Raw genomic sequence first — 19,531 nt, 5'->3', positions numbered from 1 at the left:
CATCCTAGGGCCTTAAAAAAAGTGGCTAGTCAGATAGTTAATGCATTGGTTTTAATTTTACAAAATTCCCTAGATTCGACGAAAGTTCCATTAGATTGGAAAATTGTTGTTTAGTAGTACAGAAATGGAGTATTGCTGAAGAAAGAGATTTTTGTCAAAGCTTTTTATCTTACACTCATCATGACAATTCGCAAGAAAATGTCGGGGGAAACAACAAATTTATTCTGTGTGAGACTGCTGATTAGAAAATAGCAAATGTAACTCCTTTACTCAAAAAGGGAGGGAGACAGGAAGCAGGAAACTACAGGCCAGTTAGCTTAACACCTGTCATAGGGAAAGTATTAGAAGCCATTATTAAAGGCATTATAGCAGGGCACTTAGAAAATTTCAAGGTAATCAGGCAGAGTCAACATGGTTCTGTGAAAGGGAAATCATGTTTAACCAATTTATTAGAATTCTTTGAAGAAGTAACATGTGCTATGGATAAAGGAGAACAGGTGGATGTGCAGTACTTAGATTTCCAGAAGGCATTTGATAAGGTCCCACATCAAAAGTTATTGTGGGAAACGAAAGCTCAAGGTGTAGGGGATATCATATTGACATGGATAGAAGATTGGCTGGCTAACAGGAAACAGAGAGCAAGCATAAATGGATCATTTTCTGGTTGGCAGGATGTGACAAGTGGTGTTCCACAGGGATCAGTACTGGGGCCTCAACTTTTTACAATTTATATAAATTACTTGGATGAAGGTTGCGAACTTTGATGATGACACAAAGGCAGGTAGGAAAGTAAGTTGTGAAGAGGACATAAGGAGGCTACATGGGGATATAGATAGGTTACGTGAGTAGACAATGATTTGTCAAATGGAGTATAATGTGGGAAAAGGTGAAAGTTGTCCATTTTGGCAGAAAGAATAAAAGAGAAGCTTATTATCTAAATGGTGAGAGATTGAAGAGCTCTAAGCTGCAGAAGAATCTTGTGTCATAGAGTCATAGAGGTCTACAGCACAGAAAAAGGCCCTTCAGCCCATCAAGTCTGCGCCGGTCAAACAAGTACCTAACTATTCTAATCCCATTTTCCAGCACTAGGCCCATAGCCTTGTATGCCATTATCCTCGTACAAGAATCACAAAATACTAGTATGTAAGTACAGCAAGTAATTAGGAAAGTGAATAGAATGTTATCTTTATTGTGAGAGGAATTGAATACAAAAGTAGGGAAGTTATGCTTCAGTTGGCATTGGTGAGACCACATCTGAAGTACTGTATACAGTATTGGTCTCCTATTTAAGGAACAATGTAAATACATTGGAAGTAGTTCAGAGAAGGTATACTAGACTAGTACCTGGAATGGGCAGGTTGTTTTATGAGGAAAGGTTGGACAGGTTAGGCTTGTATCCACTGGAGTTTAGAAGAGTAAGACTTGATTGAAACATATTGTTAGGAACAGTATAGTTTTAAGTTGAATATAAATATATGTGTATGTGTGTAAAAAGGGTTCTAGTTTCATTTAGGCTTTGTTTTGTGAACCTTGGTGCCAGGAAGTCTGGGTGGACTACTAACTGAAAGGTCAGGTCTTTTGGGTTTGTTTGTATATGTACATTTTTAATGAAGTTTTACAACCACTGAAGGTAAAAAGGTGCTTTAAAAAGTGAATGATTGTGAGGAGAAATAAACACAAAGTAGAAAAAAAACTTCACTGTTGCCTAGCAACAGTGGTCAAATGACACAAACACAAAAAGACAGAGGGGAGAGTTCAGTGTGTGTCAGGGATTTTCAGCTCTCTGACAACACTGCAAGGCTATTGGGACAGTGGTTTACTTATTAGTCAGTTATAGAACTCAGTGAAGTGATCAGTTTAGCAGAGGTGCTATTGGAAGACTGATTTAGTGTGCAGTTTTCTGGGTGTCTCAGGGAGAGATACGAGTTGGGTGAAAAGCATCAAGTGAATGCTGAGGAATTCACCAGAAGAAAACCATTTGTAACTGTGCAAGTCCCAAGTGAGAAACTTTTGTGTGTCAAACTAGTAGTAACTTCATTGGTTTATGTGTCTGTAAGATAATGCTGTGGTAAAGGAATAGTGTGGATTTGAAGCATCTGCTTGTGTTTGTATTGAGATCTTTCCAACCTCTTCGTTTGGTGTAATAAAGTTCATTTTTCTGGTTTAATAAATATTTTATCCTTTGTATTAAAAGTTCATCAGCAGACTCCTGTGAATTTGTTCAGCAACTTTCCTCCACAGTTTCAAAAACAAAGTTGGGATCTATCAAGCCAGGTTTCACCCTGGGATCTGGACTTGTCCAATATTAACATCAGCTGGCATCGTAACAATATAAGATCCTGAGGGGTCTTGACAGGGTGTATGTGGAGAGGATGTTTCCTCTTGTGGGAGAATCTAGAACTAGGGGTCACTGTTTAAAAATAAGGATTCGCCCATCTAGGACAGAGGTGAGGATAATTTTTTCTCTCAGAGGGTTGTTAGTCTTTGGAACTCTCTTCCTCAAAAGGTGGTGGAAGCAGAGTCTTTGAATATTTTAAGGCAGAGCTAGATAGATTCTTGATTAACAAGGGCTGAGAGGGCAGGCAGGAATGTGGGGTTGAGGTTACAATCAGATCTCCGTGATCTTATTGAATGGCGGAGCAGACTCGAGGGGCTGGGTGGCCGACTCCTGCTCCTGGTTTGTATGTCCTTGTGTGTGTCCGTAGGTATGTCCTTATGATCTGCAATCCCACGAATATGTGGCCAAAAGAAATAAAAAGATTTTCAAGATTACTTTTCCAGCTGCTGGAGCATCCACTTTCACATCGGGATCACTCAGTTGCTCTTTTAAATCCCTGGTAACTAACCTTGCTAAAGCCGTGTAATACCATACGCAAGGACATTTTCAACACAAGTCCATCACTGTGATAAACCTGGCTATCCCTTATCTGGTAACTCAGGATTAACTCCAAACTCTCTCCAACTATCTAATTATTCTTATTTTGCCTCTCTTATTAATTTATCCTCAAGCTTATTGGCAGCCACCAAAACTTCACAGTCATGAGGACTTAGAGACATTTTTATCTGGCACAGTCTTTGCATACTAACATATGTGAGTCCATGTCGGATCTCCCTGGAGCAATCCTGTCAGTCCCATTCACACACTCTATCCCCGTAGCCCTGCAAATTTATTTCCTTCAAGTGCCCATCCAATTTCCTTTTCTCTTGGGGAGCCAAGGAACTAGTGAGATTGAGGATCTGAAAGAAATTAACATTAGTTAAAAAGTAATGCTGGAGAAATTAATGGGGCTGAAAGTTGATAAATCTCCTTGACCGGATGGACTAAGTCCCAGAGTATTGAAAGAGGTGGCTGTAGAGGTAGTGGATGCTTGGTAGCCATATTTCAAATTTTTATAGATTCTGGAATGGTTCCTGTGAATTGCAAGGTAGCAGATGTCACCCCATTATTTAAGAAAGGAGGGAGAGAGAAAATGGGGAACTACAGATCTGTTAGCCTGACATCAGTAGTAGGGAAAATGCTAGAAACTATTCTAATGGGTATGATAACTGAGCATTTAGAAAATAATGGTGGGATTGGGCAGAGTCAATATGGATTTATGAAAGGGAAATCATGTTTGACAAACCTGTTGGAGTTTTTTGAGGATGTAACTAGCAGAATAGTTAAAGGAAAACTAGTGGATGTGGTGTATTTAGATTTTCAGAAGGCTTTAGATAAGGTCCCACACAGGAGGTTAATAAGTAAAGTCAGTGCTCATGGGATTGGGGGTAGTATACTGGCATTGATTGAGGATTAGTTAATGGACAGAAAACAGAGGGGGGAGATAAATGGGTCATTCTCAAGTTGGCAGGCTGTGCCTAATGGGGTACCACAAGGATCAGTGCTGGGGTCCCAGCTATTCACAATCTATATCAATGATTTGGATGTGGGGACCAAATGTAATATTTCCAAGTTTGCTGATGACACAAAACTAGGTGGGAACATGAGTTGTGAGGAGGATGCAAGGAGGATTCAAGGGGATTTAGACAGACTAAGTGAGTGGGCAAGAAGATGGCAGATGGAATGTACCAGAGATCTTCACTATTTTCCAAGCAAGGGCCATTTTAGTAAAAACCCTGCAATGTGAGAGCCACATCGACTACTAAATTATCATTGCTTACTAATCCTTCATGATGTAATGTTACAGAACGACATGAGTAACTAAAACAAAATCACATATTATACTTAAAAATAAATACACATGTACAATTGAAAAAACAGCACTCATAAAACAATAACAATGAAAATATAAGGAATTTAAAAATGCACCTGTGCAAGTAAACTTTTTAAAAATGGAATGCAAAACCTACTTTAAAAACTGGAAGAGCTAAATTCCTACATTGGTAAATTAAATAACTTTTTATATTTTTAAACTTATTTTCTTTAAAAAGAAAAGTGTAACATTCTATTTACAGTACCCCCTGCCTGCCACCACTCCTGCTTCCTGAACCTCCTGGTCACTGCAGATCCTCGTCCTCCCCAACCCTCAGTATTGTGGTCTCTCCCCCTCCCCAACCTTCGAGTTGTGGCCCCTTTCCACTTTCTGACTCACCGGCTCTCCAAATGAGCATTATGACCTAGTGCCATTGCCCTGCCTTTTCCCCATACCCTTCCACATTGTTTCTATTCAAATAATTACCTAATGCCCTCTTGAATGCCTCGATTGAACCTGCCTTCGCCACACTTCCAGACAGTGCATTCCAGACCTGAACCAATCGTTGTGTGATAAAGTTTTTTCTCACGTTATACTTACTTCGTTTGCAAATCACTTTAAATCTGTGCCCTCTAGTTCTTGGACTTTTTATGAGTGGGAACAGCTTCTCCCTATCTAATCTGTCCAGCCCCCTCATGATTTTAAACATCTCTATCAAATCTCCTCTCAGCCTTCTTCTCTCCAAGGAGAATAGTCCCAACCTCTCCAATCTATCGTCATAGCTGAAGTTTCTGTTCCTGGAACCATTCTTGTAAACCTGCACTCTGTCCAATGTGTTCACATCCATCCTATAATATGGTGCCCGGACCTGTACACAATACCCCAGCTGAGGTCTAACGAGTGTCTTATATAAATTCAGCATAACCTCCTTGCTCTTGGACTCTACACCTCTATTAATAAAGCCCAGGATACTATATGTTTTATTAACTGCTCTCTCCACCTGTCCTGCCACCTTCAATGATCTATGCACATATACACCCAAGCCTTTCTGCTCCTGCACCCCCTTCAAAATTTCTCCCTTATTTTATATTGTCTGTCCATGTTCTTCCTCCCAAAATGCATCACCTCACATGACAGCTATCCTCTTCACTGTCAACGACACAGCCAATTTTTGTGTCATCTGCAAATTTCCCAATCAAGCCTCCCACATTTAAGTCTAAACCATTAATATATACAACAAACAACAAAGGTCCCAACACTGAGCCCTATGGAACACTACTGAAAACAGTGTTCCATCCACAAAAACATCCATCAACCATTGCAGTTTGTTTCCTGTCACTGAGCCAATTTTGGATCCAACTTGCCACCTTCTCCTGTATCCCATGAGATGTCACTTTCATGTGGGACCTTATCAAATGCCTTAATGAAATCCATATAGACCATATCCATAGCACTACCCTCATCAATCCTCCTTGTTACTTCCTCAAAAAATTCTATTAAGTTAGTGTGACATGATCTTCCCTTAAAGCCATGCTGACTATCTTTGATCAATCTGTGCCTTTCTAAGTGACAAGTTATCCTGTCTCTCAGAATTGTTTCCAATAATTTGCCCACCACCGAAATCAGACTGACCGGCCTCTAATTTTCTGGCCTCTCCCTCGCACACTTTTTATCTAAGGAAGGATATACTGGCCATAGAGGGAGTGTAACAAAGGTTCACCAGACTGATCCCAGGGATTGTCATATAAGGAAAGATTGAGGAGACTGGGCCTGTATTCCCTAGCATTCAGAAGAATGAGAGGTGATCTCTGTTATGACTGTGATAGGAGGAGTGTGCGAATTATCAAACCCCACTACTCCGCAGGCCAAACCATTAATTTAAATGTTTAATTTTCTCACCAAAATGGCCAATTGTGTACCTGTATCTCTAGTACCCAGAAGAAAAGAGACACTGACCATGCTTCTTTCAAACACTCAGAATGATTAATTTATTTTTGAATAAAACTTCCATTAACAAGTTGCAAGCACTGGTTAGCATACAATTATAATTGGGAAGTATAACTATCTATCTCTTTCTAAAGAATTCCCTCAGCACACACACAGACAAAGGACAAAGAGTCTCTCTGCAGAGATGGGCTTTGGAGGTTGGGGCGTTATAAAATAAAGGACAAAGCCCACAGGGTCTCAACACTGTCGACCTGGAGCTCCCTCATGTGAAGATGGGCTGCTGGTCCATGTGGATGCCCAGAAGTTCTCACCAACTGGTCTCAGTTTTGCAGGTCCAAATACAGACTGGTTACATTCAGATGAGGATTCTCAGGTTACAGGTTGATAGCCACACACAATTTTAGGCAGGGTAGAGAGAGGGAAAACCAGTCAAGGTAGTTTTCCTTTCTTAGCTTGTTACCCAATAAAACTGCTTTTCTCATTTCCATGTGATTGCCTTTTGTCTCCCAGCTTTTCATTAATTAAATTGCTTTTCAGTTCAACACAAACAAACAACTCAGTCTCTAATACCATATAGGTCAGGTGATTTCTTGGAAGAGACCTGCTTCTTTACAGTTCCAAGGTGAATTTATGACCTTTTTAAAAAAAAATCCCAGGTTAGCATCCACATGTCCAGATCATGCCAGGTCCTTCCATTTTGTAAAAGAAAACTTCAGTCTTGAGAGATATGATTCTAACATCACATTGAAACGTACAAAATTTTTACAGGGCTCAAGAGGGTAGATGCAGGAAAGATGTTTCCCCTTGTTGGGGCAGGAGGTCCAGAACCAGGGGACACAGTCTCAGAATAAGGAGTAGGCCATTTAGGGCTGAGATGAGGAGGAGTTTCTTCAACCTTTGGAATTCTCTGACCCAGAGCCTCTGTGGAGGCTCAGTCATTGAGTATGTTCAAAGCTGGTGTTGATCGATTTCTAGATACCAATGACATTAAGGGATATGGGGATAGCTTGGGACGATGGTGTTGGAGTAGAAGATCAGCCAAGATCTAGTTAAATGACAGCAGGCTCGAGGGGCTGAATGGCCTACTCCTGCTCCTATGTTCCAAATCACTGATCGACGTTGTTTCCACCACACTCATAGGCAGCAAGTTCCAGGTCATTCCCACTCACAATGTAAAAAAGCTCTTCCTCACATTCCCCCTGCATCTCTTACCCAAAACCTTAAATCTGTATCCCCTTGTCCTTATAGCATCAGCTAATTGGAACAATTTTTTGCTTGTCCACTCTGTTCAAATCTGTCATGATCTTATGCAACTCTATAAAATGTCTCCTCAACCTCCTTTGTTCTAAGGAGAACAACGGCATCTAATCTTAACCACAACCAAATCTTGTAGCTAAAATTCCCCATCTTTGGAACCAATTTGATACATCTCTGCACCGTGTCAAAGACGCTCACATCCTTCCTAAAGTGTAGTGACCAGAACTGGACACAATATTCAATTCTGGGCCCAACAAGAGCTTTATAAAGGTTCAGCATAACTTCCCTGCTTTTGTACTCAATGCGTCTATTTATGAAATTCAAGATGCCTTATGCTTTGCTAACCATTCTCTCAATATGTCCCATCCCCTTCTAAGATCGATACACGTGCACCTCCAGGTCCCTCTGTTCCCGCATACTTCTGAGAATTGTATCATTCATTCTATATTACCTCACCCACATGAAGGGACCAAATGTATGGTAGCTCAATTTGCTGATGACACCAAGATAGAGAGTAAGTTGTCAAGAGGAGGTAGAAAGTCTGCATTTGACAGATGGAGAATAATGTGGGAAAATGTGAACTTGTTCACTTTGGCAGGAAGAATAGAAAAGCAGATTATTATTTAAATGGGGAGGAAGTTGCAGACCTCGAAGGTACAGAGGGATCTGGGTGTCCTGGTACATGAATCACAAAAGGTTTGTTTGCCGGTACAGCAAGTGATTAGGAAGGGAAATGGAATGTTGGTGTTTATTGCAAGAGGAATGGAATATAAAAGGAGGGAAGTTTTACTGCAGCTGTACAGGACCTGGGTGAGACCACGTCTGGAGTCTGTGTGCAGTTTTGGTCCCCTTATTTGAAAAATTATATAATTGCATTCGAAACAGTTTAGAGAAGGTTCACTTGACTGATTCCTGTGAAGAAAGGTTGATCAGGTTGGGCCTATACCCATTGGAGTTTAGAAGAATGGGAGATGATCTTATTGAAATATATAAGATCCTGAGGGGATTTGATAGAGTCGATACCCGGAGGATGTTTCCACTTATGGCAGAGACTCAAACCAGGGGACACAGTTTAAGAATCAGAGATCTCAAAGTGTTTTCTTTCAAAGTGATATTAGCCTGTGAAAATATCTTCCCCAGAGAGCACTGGAGGCTGTATCATTGAATTTATTCAAGGCTGAGTTAGACAGATTTTGGATAGACAAGGGGGTCAAGGGTTATGAGGGGCAGACAGCAAGGTGAATTCAGTGGATGGAGACCACAATCAGATCAGCCATGATCTTATTGAATGGCAAAGCAGGCTCGAAGAGCTGAATAGACTCATAGATGCCTACAGCACAGAAGGAGTCCATTCAGCCCATTGTGTCCGCACCGGTCAACAAAGATCTGACTACACTAATCCCATTTTCCAGCACTTGGCCCATAGCCCTGGAGGCTGTGACACTGCAAGTGAATATCGAAATACTTCTTAAATGTTACGAGAGTTTCTGACTCAACCACCCTTTCAGGCAGTGAGTTCCAGACTCCCACCACCCTCTGGGTGAAAATATTTCTCCTCAACTCCTCTCTACCCTTCTACCTCTTACCTTAAATCTATGGCCCCTGGTTATTGACCCCTCTACTAATGGAAAAAGTGCCTTCCTATCCACCCTATCTATGCCCCTCATAATCTTATACACCCCTATCAGGTCCCCTCTCAAACTTTGCTGCTCCAAGGAAAACAACCCCAGCCTATCCAATCTTTCCTCATAGCTCAGTCCCTCCAGCCCAGGCAGCATCCTGGTAAATCTCCTCTGCACCCTCTCCAGTGCAATCACATCCTTCCTATAATGTACTGACCAGAACTGCACTCAGTACTCCAGTTGTGGCCTAACCAGCGTTTTATATACTTCCAGCATAATCTCCCTGCTCTTGTATTCTATGCCTCGGCTAATAAAGGCAAATATCCCATATGCCTTCTTAACCACCTTATCTACCTGTGCTGCTGCCTTCAGGGATCTATATGCACACCAAGGTCCCTCTGGTCTTCAGTACTTCCCAGGGTCCTACCATTCATAGTGTAGTCCCTTGCCTCGTTAGCCCTCCCCAAGCGCATTACCTCACACTTTTCCGGGTTGAATTCCATTTGCCACTGTTCTGCCCACCTGACCATTGATATCCTCCTGCAGTTTACGGTTATCATCCTCACTATTTACCACTCTAAAAATTTTTGTGTCATTCGCCAACTTCTTGATCATATCCCCTACATTTAAGTCCAAATCATTTATGTTCACCACAAACAGCAAGGGCCCCAGCACCGAGCCCTGCGGAACCCCACTGGAATCAGGTTTCCAGTCACAGAAACATCCCTCGACCATCACCCTCTGCTTCCTGCCTCTCAGCCAATTTTGGATCCAATGTGCCACTTTGCTTTGGGTCTCATGGACTCTTACTTTCTTGACCAGTCTGCCATGAGAGACTGGATCAAAACCCTTGCTAAAGTCCATGTAGACCACATCAAATACATAACCCTCATCAACACTCCTGATACCTCCTCAAAAAATTCAGTCAAATTTGTCAAACACACCTTCCCTTAACAAATCCATGCTGACTATCCCTGATTAATCCGTGTCTCTCCAAGTGCAGATATATTATGTCCCTCAGAATTCTTTCTAGTAACTTCCCCACCACTGAGGTTAGACTGATTGGCCTGTAATTTCTTGGTCTATCCCTTTCTCCCTTTTTTCAATAATGGGACAATGTTAGCAGTTCTCCAGTCCTCTGGCACCTCACCTGTGGCTAGAAAGGATTTGAAAATTACTGTCAGGGCCCCTGATATCTCTTCCCTTACCGCCCTCAACAGCCTGGGATACATCTCATCTGAGCCTGCAGATTTATCCACTTTTCAGGCCGCTAAACCCGCTAGTACCTCCTCTCTCTCTATGTTAATTTCCTCTAATATGAATGGTTTATGTTCCCCATCCGTTCTGCCAAAATGCAAGATTTCATACTTAGAGTCATAGATGTCTACAGCACAGAAAAAGGCCCTTTGGCCCATCGTGTCTGTGCCGGTGAAACAAGTACCTAACTTTTCTAATCCCATTTCCCAGCACTAGGCCCATAGCCTTGTATGCCAAGTGCACATCCAAATATTTCTTAAATGTTATGAGGGTTTTTGCCTCTACCACCCTTTCAGGCAGTGAGTTCCAGATTCCCACCACCCTCTGGGTGAAAAAATTCTTCCCCACATCCCCTCTAAACCACCTGCCCCTTACCTTAAATCTATGCCCCCTGGTTATTGACCCCTCCACAAGGGAAAAAGTTCCTTCCTGCCTACCCTTTCTATGCCCCTCTTAATTTTATACACCTCAATCATGTCCCCCCTCAATCTCCTCTGCTCCAGGGAAAATAACCCCAGTCTATCCAATCTCTCCTCATAACTAAAACTCTCCAGCCCAGGCAACATCCTGGTAAGTCTCTTCTGCACTCTCTCTAGTGCAATCACATCCTTCCTGTAATGCAGATTCCAGAACTGCACACAATACTCTAAGTGTAGCCTAACCAGTGTTTTATACAGTTCCAGAATAACCTCCCTGCTCTTATATTCTATGCCTCGGCTAATAAAGGCAAGTACCCCATATGCCTTCTTAACCACCTTATCTACCTGTCCCGCTACCTTAAGGGACCAGTGGACATGCACACCAAGGTCCCTCTGATCCTCGGTGCTTCCCAGGGTCCTACCATTCATCATATATTCCCGTGACTTGTTTGTCCTGCCCAAGTGCATCACCTCACACTTATCCGGATTAAATTCCATTTGCCACTGATCAGCCCATCTGACCAGCCCGTCTATATCCTCCTGTAATCTAAGGCTATCTTCCTCACTATTTGCCACTCCACCAATTTTTGTGTCATCCACGAACTTACTGATCAACCCTCCTACATTCAAGTCTAAATCATTTATATATACCACAAACAGCAAGGGACCCAACACCGATCCCTGTGGAACCCCACTGGACACAGGCATCCAGTCACAAAAACACCCCTCGACCATCACCCTCTGCTTCCTGCCACTCAGCCAATTCTGGATCCAGTTTGCCAAATTGCCTTGGATCCCATGGGCTCTTACGTTCGTTATCAGTCTTCCATGTGGGACCTTATCAAAGGCCTTGCTGAAGTCCAAGTAGACTACGCCAAATGCATCGCCCTCATCTACACACCTGGTCACCTCTTCGGAAAATTCAATCAAATTGGTCAGACATGACCTCCCCTTAACAAAATCATGCTGACTGTCCTTGATTAATCCCTGCTTCTCCAAGTGTAGATTAATTCTGTCCCTCAGAATTGCTTCCAATAGTTTCCCCACCCCTGAGGTTAGACTGACTGGCCTGTAGTTCCCTGGTTTATCCCTTCCTCCCTTCTTGAATAACGGTACCACATTGGCTGTCCTCCAGTTCTCTGGCACCTCTCCTGTGGCCAGAGAAATATTGAAAATTATTGCCAGTGCCCCTGCTATCTCCTCCCTTGCCTCACTCAACAGCCTTTGATACATATCATCCGGGCCTGGAGAGTTATCTACTTTTAAGCCTGCCAGACCACTTAGAACCTCCTCCCTTTCTATGCCAATTTCTTTAATTATATCATAGTCCTTCTGCCTGATTTCCATACCCACATCGTCCCTCTCACTTGTGAACACCAACACAAAGTATTCATTTAGAACTCTATCTACATCTTCCAGCTCCGCACACTAATTACCACTATGATCCTGAATGGGCCCTACTCTTTCCCTAGTTATCCTCTTACTTTTAATGTACTTGTAAAATAACTTGAATTTTCTTTTATTTTACCTGCTAATGTTTTTTCATGTCCCCTTTTTGCTCTCCTAATTTCCTTTATAATTTCCCCCCACACATACTATACTCCCCTCGGGCTTCCGCTGTTTTGAGCCCTCGGTATCTGCCATAAGCCTCCCTTTTTCTCTTTATCCAATCCTGTATATCCCTCGACATCCAGGGTTCTCTGGATTTGTTGGTCCCTCCCTTTACCTTTACTGGAATATGTTGGCCCTGTACTCTCCCTATTTCCTTCTTGAATAAGTCCCATTGTTCTGATGCAGATTTACCTAAAAGTAGCTGCTCCCAGTCCACTCTGGCCAAATTATATCTGATCTTATTAAAATCGGCCTTCCCCCAATTTAGAACTCTGATTTCTGGCCCATCCTTGTCCTTTTCCATAACAACCTTGAATCCAACAGAGTTATGATCACTATCTGCAAAATGCTCCCTCACTGATACCTCTACCACCTGCCCGGCTTCATTCCCTAAAATTAAGTCCAGGACCGTCCCCTCTCTTGTAGGACCTTCTACGTACTGGCTTAAAAAGCCAGTCTTCAACCAATTTGATTCACTCCACGCAATAACAAGAAACGGCTGAAGGCACTGGATACTGCAAAGGCTATGGGTCCTGACAACATTCCGGCATTGGTGCTGAAGACTTGTTCTTCAGAACTTGCCGTGCCCTTGGCCAAGCTGTTCCAGTACAGTTACATCACTGGCATTTACCGACTGAGAATCATAAAAGCACTTTGATTTGTTGAGCGGGTAATACAGCACCCTCCAGCGGTCGGTCAGTAAAATGGGACTATCCAGTGGTCGGTCGGTAACACGGTGCCATCCGGCGGTCGGTCAGTAACATGGCGCCATCCGGCAGTCGGTCGGTAACACGGTGCCATCCGGCAGTCGGTCGGTAACGCGGCGCCGTCTGGCGGTCGGTCGGTAACGCGGCGCCGTCCGGCGGTTGGTCGGTAACGCGGCTCCGTCCGGCGGTCGGTCGGTAACGCAGCTCCGTCCGGTGGTCGGTCATTTTGTGCAAATGGCAATGAATTTACAAATAGAATTTTCAGCGTAAATGTGCAATTTGTGCTGGGAAAGGTTGGTTCTAAAGCAGGACAGAGCGAGTGAGAATAAAAAGTAAGGATTTGCAGACAGGTATTTCAATCCCCATAAAGATCAATAACTTTTAAAAAGAAAGTGAATTTCCCAACGACCCATGGGAAGAATTGCAGGACAAGATTTCATGTTTTAAACAGAATCACCTTATCACTGTTCCACCTTTGTAAATATTTTGTCCCAGGACTGGGGGCTAGAGTGAGGGACAGGTGCTGGGCCGTGGCAAGCGAGAAGGTTTGAGGTTTAATTCTTGCTGTCTGCTGCATGAGTTGGTCTCCACAGGTGCAGATTTTGGGGTACTGCAATTAGCCTGAAGCCCCTGCTTTATATAGGGCAACATCAGTCACATCTCCCTCTACAATGTACCTGATGTTGGTTGGGGACAGCTCTGACAGCTGCCATGTCTTGTGGTGTTGCCTTATCAGTGATGAGGTGAAACCCCTCACTTACATGCAGATTGTGGCCTCCACTCAGGAGCTGTACTTGTGCCAATCTTTTTTCCATTTATTTCCTCATAATACAGGGAACATACAGGTTTAAGAATGGAGCACGTTATGTAGGGGAGTATATGCAGAACAAGAAACACGGCAATGGAACCTTCTATTATCCAGATGGATCTAGATATGAAGGTAATTCACTCCCATCCTTTCATTATTATACAGTACAGAATATAGGGACCTGCTTAAACCATCACAGCACAAGATACAACCTATGCTGTATTTTACTGGACCAAGCTGGTCCTTTTGATTGAAGTGAAGATACATACATCTTGACCTCAATCAATACAACACATTCATATTTTAGCCAATATGAAAAATACTTTCCTCGTCTCTACAAACTGTGCTGGGAAGAAACAGCATCATACTTGCAGCTCGAGTTAGAAAGATGTTTTTGCAGCGAGAACGTTGTCAGACACAGTGTCTATTGTGAGGCAAAAAAGACAGGCAAGACGGAGGGCTATGTCACACAGTGACAGGGCCGCACTATCGAGGGGTCAGTCAGTCACACAGTGACAGGGCCGCACTATCGAGGGGTCAGTCACACAGTGACAGGGACGCACTATCGAGGGGTCAGTCACACAGTGACAGGGCCGCACTATCGAGGGGTCAGTCACACAGTGACAGGGCCGCACTATCGAGGGGTCAGTCAGTCACACAGTGACAGAGCCGCACTATCGAGGGGTCAGTCACAGTGACAGGGCCGCACTATCGAGGGGTCAGTCAGTCACACAGTGATAGGGCCGCACTATCGAGGGGTCAGTCACACAGTGACAGGGCCGCACTATCGAGGGGTCAGTCACACGGTGACAGGGCCGCACTATCGAGGGTTCAGTCAGTCACACGGTGACAGGGCCGCACTATCAAGGGGTCAGTCAGTGACACAGTGACAGGGCCGCGCTATCGAGGGGTCAGTCACACAGTGACAGGGCCGCACTATCGAGGGGTCAGTCAGTCACAGTGACAGGGCCGCACTATCGAGGGGTCAGTCAGTCACAGTGACAGGGCCGCACTATTGAGGGGTCAGTCAGTCACAGTGACAGGGCCGCACTATCGAGGGGTCAGTCACACAGTGACAGGGCCGCACTATCGAGGGGTCAGTCAGTCACACAGTGACAGGGCCGCACTATCGAGGGGTCAGTCAGTGACACAGTGACAGGGCCGCACTATCGAGGGGTCAGTCACAGTGACAGGGCCACACTATCGAGGGGTCAGTCACACGGTGACAGGGCCGCACTATCGAGGGGTCAGTGACACAGTGACAGGGCCGCACTATCGAGGGGTCAGTCAGTCACAGTGACAGGGCCGCATTATCGAGGGGTCAGTCACACGGTGACAGGGCCGCACTATCGAGGGGTCAGTCACACGGTGACAGGGCCGCACTATCGAGGGGTCAGTCACACGGTGACAGGGCTGCACTATCGAGGGGTCAGTCACATGGTTACAGGGCCGCACTATCGAGGGGTCAGTCACACGGTGACAGGGCCGCACTATCGAGGGGTCAGTCAGTCACAGTGACAGGGCCGCACTATCGAGGGGTCAGTCAGTCACACAGTGACAGGGCCGCACTATCGAGGGGTCAGTCAGTCACACAGTGACAGGGCCGCACTATCGAGGGGTCAGTCAGTCACACAGTGACAGGGCCGCACTATCAAGGGGTCAGTCAGTCACACAGTGACAGGGCCGCACTATCGAGGGGTCAGTCAGTCACAGTGACAGGGCCGCATTATCGAGGGGTCAGTCAGTGACACAGTGACAGGGCCGCACTATCGAGGGGTCAGTCAGTCACACGGTGACAGGGCCGAACTATCGAGGGGTCAGTCACACAGTGACAGGGCCGCACTATCGAGGGGTCAGTCAGTCACACAGTGACAGGGCCGCATTATCGAGGGGTCAGTCACACAGTGACAGGGCCGCACTATCGAGGGGTCAGTCACACAGTGACAGGGCCGCACTATCGAGGGGTCAGTCAGTCACACAGTGACAGGGCCGCACTATCGAGGGGTCAGTCAGTCACACAGTGACAGGGCCGCACTATCGAGGGGTCAGTCAGTCACACAGTGACAGGGCCGCACAATCGAGGGGTCAGTCAGTGACACAGTGACAGGGCCGCACTATCGAGGGGTCAGTCAGTGACACAGTGACAGGGCCGCACTATCGAGGGGTCAGTCAGTCACACAGTGACAGGGCCGCACTATCAAGGGGTCAGTCAGTCAGTCACACAGTGATAGGGCCGCACTATCGAGGGGTCAGTCAGTCACACAGTGACAGGGCCGCACTATCGAGGGGTCAGTCAGTCACACAGTGACAGGGCCGCACTATCGAGGGGTCAGTCAGTCACACAGTGACAGGGCCGCACTATCGAGGGGTCAGTCAGTCACACAGTGACAGGGCCGCACTATCGAGGGGTCAGTCAGTCACACAGTGACAGGGCCGCACTATCGAGGGGTCAGTCAGTCACACAGTGACAGGGCCGCACTATCGAGGGGCCAGTCAGTCACACAGTGACAGGGCCGCACTATCGAGGGGTCAGTCACACAGTGACAGGGCCGCACTATCGAGGGGTCAGTGACACAGTGACAGGGCCGCACTATCGAGGGGTCAGTCAGTCACAGTGACAGGGCCGCATTATCGAGGGGTCAGTGACACAGTGACAGGGCCGCACTATCGAGGGGTCAGTCACACAGTGACAGGGCCGCACTATCGAGGGGTCAGTCACACAGTGACAGGGCCGCACTATCGAGGGGTCAGTCAGTCACACAGTGACAGGGCCGCACTATCAAGGGGTCAGTCACACAGTGACAGGGCCGCACTATCGAGGGGTCAGTCAGTCACACAGTGACAGGGCCGCACTATCGAGGGGTCAGTCAGTCACAGTGACAGGGCCGCACTATCGAGGGGTCAGTCAGTCACACAGTGACAGGGCCGCACTATCGAGGGGTCAGTCAGTCACACGGTGACAGGGCCGCACTATCGAGGGGTCAGTCACACAGTGACAGGGCCGCACTATCGAGGGGTCAGTCACACAGTGACAGGGCCGCACTATCGAGGGGTCAGTCAGTCACAGTGACAGGGCCGCACTATCGAGGGGTCAGTCAGTCACACAGTGACAGGGCCGCACTATCGAGGGGTCAGTCAGTCACACGGTGACCGGGCCGCACTATCGAGGGGTCAGTCACACAGTGACAGGGCCCCACTATCGAGGGGTCAGTCAGTCACACGGTGACAGGGCCGCACTATCGAGGGGTCAGTCACACAGTGACAGGGCCCCACTATCGAGGGGTCAGTCAGTCACACAGTGACAGGGCCGCACTATCGAGGGGTCAGTCAGTCACACGGTGACAGGGCCGCACTATCGAGGGGTCAGTCAGTCACAGTGACAGGGCCGCACTATCGAGGGGTCAGTCAGTCACAGTGACGGGCCGCACTATCGAGGGGTCAGTCACACAGTGACAGGGCCACACTATCGAGGGGTCAGTCACACAGTGACAGGGCCGCACTATCGAGGGGTCAGTCAGTCACACAGTGACAGGGCCGCACTATCGAGGGGTCAGTCAGTCACACAGTGCCAGGGCCGCACTATCGAGGGGTCAGTCACACAGTGACAGGGCCGCACTATCGAGGGGTCAGTCACACAGTGACAGGGCCGCACTGTCGAGGGGTCAGTCAGTCAGTGACACAGTGACAGGGCCACACTATCGAGGGGTCAGTCACACAGTGACAGGGCCGCACTATCGAGGGGTCAGTCACACAGTGAAAGGGTCGCACTATTGAGGGGTCAGTCAGTGACACAGTGACAGGGCCGCACTATCAAGGGGTCAGTCAGTCACACGGTGACAGGGCCGCACTATCGAGGGGTCAGTCAGTCACACAGTGACAGGGCCGCACTATCGAGGGGTCAGTCAGTCACAGTGACAGGGCCGCACTATCGAGAGGTCAGTCACACAGTGACAGGGCCGCACTATCGAGGGGTCAGTCACACAGTGACAGGGCCGCACTATCGAGGGGTCAGTCAGTCACAGTGACAGGGCCGCACTATCGAGGGGTCAGTCACACAGTGACAGGGCCGCTCTATCGAGGGGTCAGTCACAGAGTGACAGGGCCGTACTATCGAGGGGTCAGTCAGTCACACAGTTACAGGGCCGTACTATCGAGGGGTCAGTCAGTCACACAGTGACAGGGCCGCACTATCGAGGGGTCAGTCAATCACAGTGACAGGGCCGCATTATCGAGGGGTCAGTCAGTCACACGGTGACAGGGCCGCACTATCGAGGGGTCAGTCACACAGTGACAGGGCCGCACTATCGAGGGGTCAGTCAGTCACACAGTGACAGGGCCGCACTATCGAGGGGTCAGTCAGTCACACAGTGACAGGGCCGCACTATCGAGGGGTCAGTCACACAGTGACAGGGCCGCACTATCGAGGGGTCAGTCAGTCACAGTGACAGGGCCGCACTATCGAGGGGTCAGTCAGTCACAGTGACAGGGCCACACTATCGAGGAATCAGTCACACAATGACAGGGCCGCACTATCGAGGGGTCAGTCAGTCACACAGTGACAGGGCCACACTATCGAGGGGTCAGTCACACAGTGACAGGGCCGCACTATCGAGGGGTCAGTCAGTTACACAGTGACAAGGCCGCACTATTGAGGGGTCAGTCACACAGTGACAGGGCCGCACTATCGAGGGGTCAGTCAGTCACAGTGACAGGGCCGCACTATTGAGGGGTCAGTCATACAGTGACAGGGCCGCACTATCGAGGGGTCAGTCACACAGTGACAGGGCCGCACTATCGAGGGGTCAGTCACACAGTGACAGGGCCGCACTATCGAGGGGTCAGTCACACAGTGACAGGGCCGCACTATCGAGGGGTCAGTCAGTCACACAGTGACAGGGCCGCACTATCGAGGGGTCAGTCACACAGTGACAGGGCCGCACTATCGAGGGGTCAGTCAGTCACACGGTGACAGGGCCGCACTATCGAGGGGTCAGTCACACAGTGACAGGGCCGCACTATCGAGGGGTCAGTCAGTCACACAGTGACAGGGCCGCACTATCGAGGGGTCAGTCAGTCACACAGTGACAGGGCCGCACTATCGAGGGGTCCGTCAGTCACACGGTGACAGGGCCGCACTATCGAGGGGTCAGTCATTCACACGGTGACAGGGCCGCACTATCGAGGGGTCAGTCACACAGTGACAGGGCCGCACTATCGAGGGGTCAGTCAGTCACAGTGACAGGGACGCATTATCGAGGGGTCAGTCAGTCACACAGTGACAAGGACGCACTATCGAGGGGTCAGTCACACAGTGACAAGGCCGCACTAACGAGGGGTCAGTCAGTCACAGTGACAGGGCCGCACTATCGAGGGGTCAGTCACACAGTGACAGGGCCGCACTATTGAGGGGTCAGTCACACAGTGACAGGGCCGCACTATCGAGGGGTCAGTGACACAGTGACAGGGCCGCACTATCGAGGGGTCAGTCACACAGTGACAGGGCCGCACTATCGAGGGGTCAGTGACACAGTGACAGGGCCGCACTATCGAGGGGTCAGTCAGTCACACGGTGACAGGGCCGCACTATCGAGGGGTCAGTCACACAGTGACAGGGCCGCACTATCGAGGGGTCAGTCAGTCACATGGTGACAGGGCCGCACTATCGAGGGGTCAGTCAGTCACAGTGACGGGCCGCACTATCGAGGGGTCAGTC

At 47.4% G+C, this 19,531-nt stretch overlaps 1 protein-coding gene across 1 annotated transcript in view; it reads left to right on the top strand.

The window, feature by feature from the left end:
- The window catches only part of rsph1 (radial spoke head component 1), an 84,826-nt gene that overhangs the window by 20,954 nt on the left and 44,341 nt on the right, over positions 1-19,531 (top strand). The window contains exon 3 of the mRNA XM_041211933.1: positions 13,845-13,950. Within this exon, the coding sequence (XP_041067867.1) occupies positions 13,845-13,950 (106 nt within the window). The remainder of the gene's footprint in view (positions 1-13,844; positions 13,951-19,531) is intronic.

This window comes from Carcharodon carcharias, chromosome 18, assembly GCF_017639515.1.
Source record: "Carcharodon carcharias isolate sCarCar2 chromosome 18, sCarCar2.pri, whole genome shotgun sequence".
In the NCBI taxonomy this organism is placed as follows: Eukaryota; Metazoa; Chordata; class Chondrichthyes; order Lamniformes; family Lamnidae; genus Carcharodon; species Carcharodon carcharias.
Note: the sequence above shows the minus strand (reverse complement) of the source record. Positions and strands in the feature narration are given on the sequence as shown.